General features: G+C 38.1%; 1 protein-coding gene across 1 annotated transcript in view; it reads left to right on the top strand.

The window, feature by feature from the left end:
* The window catches only part of UBLCP1 (ubiquitin like domain containing CTD phosphatase 1), a gene marked incomplete at its 3' end in the record, with an annotated part of 11,001 nt that extends 1,713 nt beyond the window's left edge, over window positions 1–9,288 (top strand). Inside the window, exons 3-7 of the mRNA XM_015828144.1 lie at window positions 3,501–3,592; window positions 4,079–4,164; window positions 4,246–4,361; window positions 8,208–8,306; window positions 9,251–9,288. Of these exons, the coding sequence (XP_015683630.1) occupies window positions 3,501–3,592; window positions 4,079–4,164; window positions 4,246–4,361; window positions 8,208–8,306; window positions 9,251–9,288 (431 nt within the window). The remainder of the gene's footprint in view (window positions 1–3,500; window positions 3,593–4,078; window positions 4,165–4,245; window positions 4,362–8,207; window positions 8,307–9,250) is intronic.
* Between the last annotated feature and the right edge of the window lie 882 nt (window positions 9,289–10,170).

Below are 10,170 nucleotides of genomic sequence, written 5' to 3' on the forward strand. Positions count from 1 at the left end.
TTGTTAAGTGAGGTAGTTGTGATAGTGCTGGTTGTTTAAATGACTAAATGTGAAAGCACTTCTTAAAAAATACAACATAAACCCTAGTCTAAGGTTTATCCCTCGCACCCTGTACAAGAAGCAGACTGATATCAAGCTTGTGCAGTCAACAATAGTCCATCCTCTTTAACAGAACATTCTAGTGATGTATTAATGCATAGATGTTGAATGTTCAACTAATTTTATGCATGTGCTCTGTGTGTGTGTATGTCATGTGATATACAGGTAGTCCTTGACTTACGACAACAATTGAGCCCAAAATTTATGTTGCTAAGTGAGAAATTTATTAAGTGAGTTTTGTCCCATTTTATGACTTTTCTTGCCATAGTTGTTAAGTGAATCACTGAAGTTGTTAAATTAGTGACATGGTTGATAAGTGAATCTGGCTTTCCCATTGACTTTGTTTGTCAGAAGGTCACAAAAGCTTATCACATGAACTTGGGACACTGCAAATGTCATAAATATGAACCAGTTGTCAAGCATCCTAATATAAATCACATGACCATGGGGATGCTGCAATGGTCATAAGTGAAAAATGGTCATAAGTCACTTTTTTCAGTGCTGTTGTAACTTTGAACAGTCACTAAATGATCTGTTGTAAGTCAAGTAACATGTTAAAAGGTAAGTCAACACTGATCACCAAGAGAATAAATATAAAACATTTAATAAAATAACCTAGCCTTCGTCGGGCACTCCCGACATCATCAGGGTTCAAAGAAGGCAGTTCCTGGGAGAGAACTTATATATAGCCTCTTATTGCCTGCATCCGGCTGCGTGAACGTGTAACAGGGCCCAGCTGTCTGTATTCCTGCACTCCAAGTACGTCCCTCCCGTGTGTAGTCCTTTAATATCCTTCCTCCGTTTTTCATCGCGCACCCCTCCACCACCGATCCCAGGACTGGAAGAACACCCCCCCATCACACTCGCTATTGGCAGCCTTCTCCGCACCTCCACCTATGCACACGGGGTTCCCTCTATCAGATGTTTCTCTGGTCCTGCAATACACACCGGTCGAGTTGCGGCCGATTCTTCTCCCCTCCACCCGCCGCAATCTAGATGTCTCCCCTTCTCCTGCAGTCCCCGTCATCCCATTCCCCTGCGTAACTGTCATCCCAACACATCCACAGTTCCCTTCCACACACACCCTTCTTTCTTGTTCTTGGGGACCGTTTCTCCGTATATGGGAATCCCCCTTGCATGCCGTATCCGGGGCGGTATCCTGGGTGGCATCCTGTCTCCCCCACCACCCAGCAACACTCTGTCCGTTCCTTGTTACAAATCCCCCATTCTCATCCTCCCCCCAAGAGAATTCCTCCGTTGTGGCCGCGGGCATTTGCTGATCGTCCTCCCCCGTTCTTCTGCCGCGTTAGTCAATGGGGAGCTCCTCCTACCACCACGATCAAGTCCGGTCGTCTTCATGCACTTGCTAGTCCAACTTGCAGGGCCGCAATGACGTCGCCAATCCGACGTCACACCGCGCAGGATGATTCTACGTCGGATTGGCGACGTCATAGCAGCCCCGCAGCGAGTTGGACTACTACTCCTAGAAGCACGAAGCTGAAGACACCAGCCTGAAGATGACGAATGTGACTTCGTCAAAACGTCGCCAAGACACTTCTAATTCTACGCGGGAGAAAACCCGAATAACTAAAGACCTATTATATATATAATAACAAATGTAAAAATAACAAATGAATTCGAACACCAGGATAAGGTTATAAACAAAACTGTTTAATATACAAGAGTACTTACCTTTCGTACTCTGCCGACACCGTCAGAGTATAAAAACAAGGATTTGGGAGTTCATTTATATAACTGGCTACCTCTGCGCCCTACTCCTCGATCAGGTCATTGGTCCACTCATTATCACCCACCGTGTTGTTCTTAAAGGGCCCGCACTTGTCAATATATATACATACATACATACATATGATATACACACACACACACGTATACATATATATCTCCATTTGTTTTCAAGGGAGTTTGTTTTCTAATGCAGGCATATGCATTTATGAAAAAAAATGAAATACAGTTGTAACATGTTAAAAGGTTAGAAACAATGTATCTATCCAACAGATTAAAGAGAAAACCTTATCTCTAGGACTATAGCCTTAGACATACTTGTTTATGAAGATCTTTGTTCATTCCCCAAGGGAATGTGGTATATTGGTTGAATGGGTTAAAATGATTTATTTATATATTTGTTTGTTAGAGTGACATCCCTTTTTTACTTTATAAACTTAAGACAGTGTACACAGCATTAATCTATTTTCCACAGCATTCCTGTGAAGCAGATTAGACTGAGAGACATTGACTAGCTCATGGTTACTCAATGCGTTTTCATGGTTAAATTTGAACCTAGGTTTCCCTGATTCTTGTCAAGCACTTAATCACTATACAACGTCTGCTCTTTCAGAGTATTATTTACACTTGGAGTCCTAGTAGGATTTGGAAATGTGATAGATGGGGCAGGGCCATCCCTGAGTGCACAGTACAAGTGAGACGCAAGTTGAGCTAGTGGCTCCAAGCATGGCAGATCAGGGTCAGCAAACTGCTAAGCCAGTGTTGGGGCATGAGTATTCATCCTCGCTACTTTGTCTCCACACCATGGTCATGCTTGTGAGTTGGGCAGTCATTCCAGTTGAATGAATAAATTGCTTTCAGCATTCAAAATGTGTAAAACAACCACCATTTGCAGTTAAGCTGTAACAGTCAGGACTGGAGTTCAAAACCACAAATACACAATTTCTAGGTTATTTAGTTATCTGCGTTAGTAGAAAAAACTGAAAAATATATATATTGTATTTTATTGTACAGCTTGTTCTTAATTTTCTACAATGTTTGTATTAGTTGTGAGTGCAGTAGTTTTAGTATCATTACACAAAGGACTAAAGTGCAAGCTAACAGGGATTTCAGCTACCTAGGAAAAACAAGTGGAAACTGCTCAGGATGTAAGCCCCAGCAGTTCTTCAGACAGGCTGCTCTTATTTGAAAAGAAAGAGAAATGTTTCTTGTCTGAATGAAATAAAATAAATACCAAGCTGTGTTAGAGAAGCAGCCAAGAGAATTCTTACTGATTTATTGAAGCCTTTCCAACATGCATAGCAGAAAAGGAGAGAGAGGGGGGGAGGGAGGGAGGGAGGGAGGGAGGGAGGGAGAGAGAGAGAGAGAGAGAGAGAGAGAGAGAGAGAGAGAGAGAGAGAGAGAGAGAGAGAGAGAGAGAGAGAGAGGGAGGAATAAGCTACTCATCTTTCCTCAGGGTAACTCTGGGTGTCTTTCAATCATAGAAAATGTTATATAGTGAGAATTTGGTCAAAATTGATTTGTTTTATGTGGTTAAAGGGATATTTTGCTTCATTGAGCTTAATGTGTCAGTGATTCAAAAATGTCATGCAGAATAAGCAAGAAGAGGAAATTGCACAATGTTACTTAGGAAGTCTAATCTGTTTATATTGCAGGCAAGCCAGCAGAAAATGATGTGAAGCTTGGATCATTGAAATTGAAACCAAATACGAAAATCATGATGATGGGGACTCGTGAGGAAAGTTTGGTAAAATACCTTATTGCTCTATTAAAACACAGAAACCAATTTCTAATGGCTATAAAACTCCCTAAAATGTAATCATCAAAATCATGTTAAAATGATGTAAGGAGCCTGCTTTTGTGAAAACTTTCAGGGTGGCCCTTTGTGTAAGTATTTGCTTTTGCACAATACATATTAATGGACCAAATGTATTATTTCAAATGCAGGATTCGTATGTATCATGTGAACTTATGGAATACAGTACCATTTGCTTTCCATTTTATTTCCATGTACTTTTTGTTGTTGGCAGTAGCCTTTAATTAAATGGCAGCTGCCGATTTCCTGTGAGCATAGTGTCTATCAATTCATTCAACCATGTTTACTCTCTGTTAATTTCTATAGTATGAATAGCTATCTAGAAGTCATTGTTCTGGGCTTTGGCTAATCCACCAAATTAGGCGAACATGTGACTATCTCTGTGCTAATTTGTTTAAAAAATTACCTTCATTATAGGAAGATGTCCTTGGGCCACCTCCTGATAATGAAGATGTAGTGAATGATTTTGATATTGAAGAGGAGGTTGTTGAAGTAGAAAATCGGTGAGTCACTGTGTAGAGTAATAAATGAATGACTAGCTAAAAGAACTACAGCTACATGATGCTTATATTGTTTGTGTTTAGGGAGGAGAATCTGCTGAAAATCTCCCGCAGAGTTAAAGACTACAAAATAGAAATACTGAATCCTCCAAGAGAAGGGAAGAAATTGTTGGTTCTCGATGTTGATTACACATTGTTTGGTAAGTCATTAACCTTAGGTTGAAACTGTTCCTCGCTGTTTAATGTTGTATATCTTGACTGTGTATTACTTTTACTATATTCTTTATAGCTCTTAAGGCATGCTTTACAACAATAATTACAATATCTCAAATAATAATAGTTTGAATAGTAGCAGGCAGATCATGATGACAGCGTAAAACCATAAGATAGTAAGCAACATGAGACAAAACATTTTAAGCATCTTTTGAAAAACCACCAGTGAGGGGAATATAAACATATTTAAGTGAAATAATTTCAATAAGTCAAGTTGATTATGAAAATATTTCATTTCCTGTTACCTGTTAATCCAAAGATCTTCAAGATATTCAAGATGGACAGTATTTAATATTTATTTGTTATGTATATGTAGGGGTGTGGGTCTATATATATGTTGTATATAGTATGTTTAGGTGTGTGTCATGTATGTGTTTCACTTTAAGAGCGGGCAACTAAATTTTATTTTTGATGTGTGCCATTGTGCCCACAGTAAAAAAATGACAATAAAGCTTATCTTATCTTATCTTATCTTATCTTATCTTATCTTAATCCCCAGCTGTAAAATATGTTCTCTAAGGCTAATTTTATGGTATACATATGGTCAGTTCTTTGGTAAATTTATGGGTCAAGGCTTTAAAAATAAAATGTTGAACATGAAAACAAGCAGTCAATCAGTTGCTGTCACATTTTTAAATGTACGCTTACTCTTTATAACTTAGGGGGAAAACACTGATAACAGTAATTTAATATAAAACATATCACGGTAAGCATTATAATTCTCTATGAGATAGCTTTGATTAAGTTATATTTAAATTCAGATGTAAACAAAAATCTGAAATCAGTAGGTCGGTTGGAACAATGTGTACAGATTGTGGTTCCAGGTAATTAAAGTTTAGTTCCCTGTTTTAGATGTAACAAATAGAACCTAAGCTAAGAAGAATCTGTGCTGATGGTAGTATATGTAAAAAAAAAAAGCAAGCTGAAAAACAACTCATCACTTAGGCCTAATGTTGATCTGCAGGTTATTGAAATCTGATTTAGCAACTTGGTAGTGTCATGTCTGCAAGGTGGTGATTGTATTTGTTGAATTGTATATTGTGGAATCATTATCTTATTTTTTTTTAATTAAATATTTTACAAAGAACATTAAACAGAGAAAGAAAAAATGCAGGAAGAATGAAAACAAAATAGAAAGAAAAATCTTCCAGGTTCCTTTGCAACAAACATAAGTAAAATTATCAAATAATCTCTTACTCTACACAAAAAGCTCATTCCTTTCTATTCTCCAGTTTTTTTCTACTCATGCAAGCCACAAGTTCTTTTTTTTTCCATTTTATGCAGCAAATCTCTAAGGGATTCCAATCAGTCATAAATACGTTTTCTCTCTAAGCAATGAAGTTAATTTAGCCATCTCTGTAAGGGTTATCTTTAGATTTTTTGTTCTGCCTTTATTACTTTTATAAGTAACACAAAGTGGTGAAAATACCTAATATTCCTTCCTTCCTTCTTCTATTATCCCTACTACAACAACCCTGAGAGGTGATTTAGGCTGAGAGAGAGAGTGAGTGGCCCAAAATCACCCAGCTGGCTTTCAGCCTTGGTTAGGGCTAGAATTCGCACTCTAACCCTAGTCTGCATTGTGGTCTGATGCATTAATTGCCAGACCAATTTCAATATCTTCACCAACCATTCCTCCATTGTAGGTATTGAACGTTTCCACTTTTAAGCTTATAGTAGTCTCACTGCAGTTATCATATATAAAAACAAATCATTATTAGGCTTGTATAGAGCAATTTAGTTTCACTCTATGGGGACAGTGATTCTTTGTGTTGAAGTGAGGAGGTGGTGTTTTGCCTTAAACTACTTTAGGCTAGTACTGCAGGAGAAGACTCTGCTTATTCTAAGGCTGTTAAGGGAGATCAACAGTTATTTTGTAATAATCGCACCAACTGTTGTCACCTTCTCACCAAGCTGCTTGGTGATAGTCTTGTAGCCCATTCCAGCCTTGTGTAGGTCTACAATCTTGTCCCTGACATCCTTGGACAGCTCTTTGGTCTTGGCCATGCTGGAGAGTTTGGGATCTGATTGATTGACTGCTTCTGTGGACAGGTGTCTTTTATAACAGGTAACAAGCTGAAATTAGGAGCACTCCCTTTAAGAGAATGCTCCTAATCTCAGCTCGTTACCTGTATAAAAGACACCTGGGAGCCAGAAATCTTGCTGTTTGATAGGGGATCTAATACTTATTTCACTCATTAAAATGCAAATCAATTTATAACTTTTTTGAAATGCTTTTTTCTGGATTATTTTGTTGTTATTCTGTTTCTCACTGTTAAACTATAATAATAATAATAATAATAATAATAATAATAATAATAATAATAATAATAATAATAATAATAATAATAATAATAAAGTTGGAAGGGACCTTGGAGGTCATCTAGTCCAACCCCCTGCTTAGGTAGGAAACCCTATACCATTCCAGACAAATGGCTGTCCAGTCTCTTCTTAAAAACTTCCAGTGTTGGAGCATTCACCACTTCTGGAGGCAGGTTGTTCCACTTGTTAATTGTTCTAACTGTCAGGAAGTTTCTCCTTAGTTCTAGGTTGCTTCTCTCCTTGATTAGTCTCCATCTGTTGCTTCTTGTCCTGCCTTCAGGCGCCTTGGAAAATAGCTTGACTCCCTCTTCTTTCTGGCAGCCCCTGAGATATTGGAATACTGCTATCATGTCCCCCCTCGTCCTTCTCTTCATTAAACTAGACATACCCAATTCCATCAACCGTTCCTTATATGCTTTAGCCTCCAGTCCCCTAATCATCTTTGTTGCTCTTCCCTGTACTCTTTCTAGAGTCTCAACATCTTTTTTACATCGTGGTAACCAAAACTGGATGCAGCATTCCAAGTGTGGCCTTACCAAGGCATTGTAAAGTGGTATTAATTCTTCACGTGATCTTGATTCTATCCCTCTGTTAATGCAGCCCAGCACTGTTGGCCTTTTTGGCAGCTGCAGCACACTGCTGGCTCATATTTAAGTGATTGTCCACTAGGACTCTGAGGTCTCTCTCACAGTTACTACTATTGAGCAAGGTAGCCCCTATACTATACCTGTACATTTGGTTTTTCTTGCCTAAATGTAGAACCTTACTTTTTTCACCATTGAATTTCATTTTGTTAGATAGCGCCCAATGTTCAAGTCTGTCCAGATCCTCCTATATCCTAAGCCTGTCTTCTGGAGTGTTGGCTATTCCTGCCAGCTTGGTGTCATCTGCAAATTTGATGATTTCCCCATCTATCCCCTCGTCCAAATCGTTCATGAAGATGTTGAAGAGCGCTGGGCCCGCATCTACATGGAGGGACGCCCAGAACAGAGCCCTGGGGCACCCCACTACACACTTCCCTCCATGTAGATGCGGTTCCATTGAGGACCACATGCTGAGTACGGCCGGTCAGCCAGCTACGGATCCATCTGGTGGTGATGCTGTCTAACCCACATTTTTCTATCTTATCAAATAGTAGGTTGTGATCTACTTTATCAAATAAACCTACCATTAAAATTATAGACTGATCATTTCTTTGTCAGTGGGCAAACATACAATATTTCCCCTCACTGTACCTATCAACTGGTATGGAGATGAAATATTGGATATTTTCCTGATTTCCTTTCTCTGGAAAGCTCTGATTTGTAGTATTTTAGGCTTTAAAAAAAGACCCCACAGGTCAACAGCACTGGGCTGTTTGCAACTAGTTGAGGTCAGAGTGTTACTCCATGGGGATGATGTTCAAAGAAAATTTGAACTGAGTCAAATGAATCTGATGACTTTCTTCTCAGATCACAGGTCATGTGCAGAAACGGGAATTGAGCTGATGAGGCCCTACCTTCATGAGTTTCTGACATCTGCTTATGAAGATTATGATATTGTAATTTGGTGTAAGTCATTTACTTTACAAACAAATGATCTGATTACTTGCCATTTTTATTTGCAATGCGTGAATCTGATGATAGATGTTGAAGCTTATGTTTTTGGTGTTCAGTCTTTCTCTTATATTTAATCCTCTTTAACTTTGGGCAGTTGTGCAAACTATGTTGATGAAAAATACAGCTTTTCTTGGGCAAAAATAGATTAGAAATCCATTTGGAAAGTAAACCAGAACTACTGCACTTTGCCCAACACTTTGGGAATGATACATTAAGTGGCAGATTCCCTGTGCCTTATCATTTCTTATTACAAACTGATTTGACAGCTTTTCCTGATCTCCAAAGAGCACAATTGCCCAGGTGAAAGAGCAAGAAAGAAGTGGCAATATGAATCCAATTTTTTCTAAAGATGTGCAGTTTTTAAATGGTTCTATGAATCTATATCATGAGGTATCAAACACTCTTACCACTAGTTATTGCGTCATTTGTCTATTATTCTTTCGATGTTCATATTTTATAAAATGATATCTTAATGCTTTCTCCTGCTCTTATAGGTTCCCATTAAAGTGAATGCAGGATAGAATAAGTCTATACTTCACATATACCCCTTGAATTGTTTCTGCCTTTATTTATTCATGTGGTAGCATTATGTGATTTATATCTCTATCTACAGTCAAATGTCTTCTAGCTAGGAGTTCTGATATTTCTTCCAATACATCTGAGTAGTACCAGTTTGGGGAAAGCTTTCTTAGAAGTATCCAGAATCATCAAATAAGTAAAATGTATAGCTCCTTCTTAATAAGGAGCTGATGGGCAAATCGATTGGTCTTGAATAGGTGGGATGATTTCTTAATTATAAATAAGGGAGTGAAAGCTAAACTAAAAATATCAGAATGATTACCCTTATTTTAAAAACAGAACAACTTTTCATTTTATAATCTCTTTTTCTACTTCAGCTGCAACTAATATGAAATGGATTGAAGCTAAAATGAAAGTAAGTTTTCTATATATCTTTCTGTTTCTAATGATCTGTTTAGATTGTTTAGAATTTGTGTGGTTTTTAAAATGATCTATTCGCAAAATTATAAATCCGCTTTAAATTAGAATACAGAATTCCATTGGCTTGGATCTTTGTGTTTCCACGAATGAAGTGTTTTAATTCTGCCCATAAGAAGCTCCTGCAAATAAATGGACAAGGAGTTCCTTTTCCACCAATTCTCCTTTTATGCCTTAGAAATATCCTTGTTGTTGGAACTGTTTGGAAGATGGTCCTGTGAGCTGTAGAGGAGCAAAGAAATTGACTAAAACCAACCCTCTTTTTAACTCCAGGAGCCTCAGTTCAATCAGATTATTTTCCTGAATAAAAAGGAACTACTTATTTCTGAAGAGTTAAATCTGAATCCAGGTCATTGGGGAACTTTTCTTAGGAGAGTGCATGGGATTGTGACTTCTCATTCATTCCCTAGTAGAGATTAGCAGCAGATGTACTCTCATATGTTGGCCTATGGTTAAGTGCCAAAATAGCAGCAGAGTCTGAGTTAAATCTGTAGGAATCTAATAACTGCCCACCACCAGATCCTGAAATCATCCCATATTTTTTCCTCTGGACCAGATATTTTCTAGTAGATCCCTCAAGTCTAACCTGTAGATATAGTCCCCAGAGGAACATTCCCATATATATATATATATCTGAAGAATGGAAAAAATAAGAACAAGAATGTCCTTTTCTTTGCTGTGCCCTTTTTTCAGCTTAGCTGGCTTCTCACTCATTATATTAGATAATGTATTTGGCAGGACTTCATGTAATCCACCACATAATTTTCAAGAGTTCCTAAGCATAGGAAAGCTATGCTAAATCACTCCAGTTCGTCACTTA

Source organism: Protobothrops mucrosquamatus, unplaced genomic scaffold (genome assembly GCF_001527695.2).
Source record: "Protobothrops mucrosquamatus isolate PMUCROS unplaced genomic scaffold, P.Mucros_1.0 scaffold_221, whole genome shotgun sequence".
Taxonomy (NCBI): Eukaryota; Metazoa; Chordata; class Lepidosauria; order Squamata; family Viperidae; genus Protobothrops; species Protobothrops mucrosquamatus.